Source organism: Anarrhichthys ocellatus, unplaced genomic scaffold (genome assembly GCF_004355925.1).
Source record: "Anarrhichthys ocellatus isolate YVR2014 unplaced genomic scaffold, GSC_Weel_1.0 scaffold2159, whole genome shotgun sequence".
Lineage (NCBI taxonomy): Eukaryota > Metazoa > Chordata > Actinopteri > Perciformes > Anarhichadidae > Anarrhichthys > Anarrhichthys ocellatus.
In genome coordinates, this window is record NW_022282133.1 from 1 (window position 1) to 313 (window position 313).

At 47.9% G+C, this 313-nt stretch overlaps 1 protein-coding gene across 1 annotated transcript in view; it reads right to left on the reverse strand.

Moving 5' to 3' along the window:
- Positions 1-13: 13 nt before the first annotated feature.
- LOC116378167 (chromodomain-helicase-DNA-binding protein 6-like) overlaps positions 14-313 on the reverse strand; it is an 8537-nt gene continuing 8237 nt past the window's right edge. The window contains exon 15 of the mRNA XM_031839988.1: positions 14-264. Coding sequence (XP_031695848.1) covers positions 89-264 — 176 coding nt within the window. The 3' untranslated portion in view covers positions 14-88. The remainder of the gene's footprint in view (positions 265-313) is intronic.

Here is a 313-nt window from a genome sequence, read left to right on the forward strand (position 1 = left end):
GTTTATATCATTTCTAGATACATTAAGATGTCCATCTTCTTTTATTCATGACACCAGAAGAAGATTTCATGTTTCAGATCAGACGTCCTCAGATAAAAAGTCCAGAGAAGAATGCGGTTGATTTGAGCTGACATGAAGCACATGTCTGTGCTGGAGATGAACCCACCTGCTCTCTGATCTTCCTCAGCAGCTCGATGCGATATAAAGTCCTGGCTGCTCTCTCTTCTGTCAGAGGCTCCACGAGCAGAGCGGGATCCACCGACCCTGAGGAAGAGGAGGGAGGGTGAGAGGAAGAGGAGGGTGGGTGAGAGGA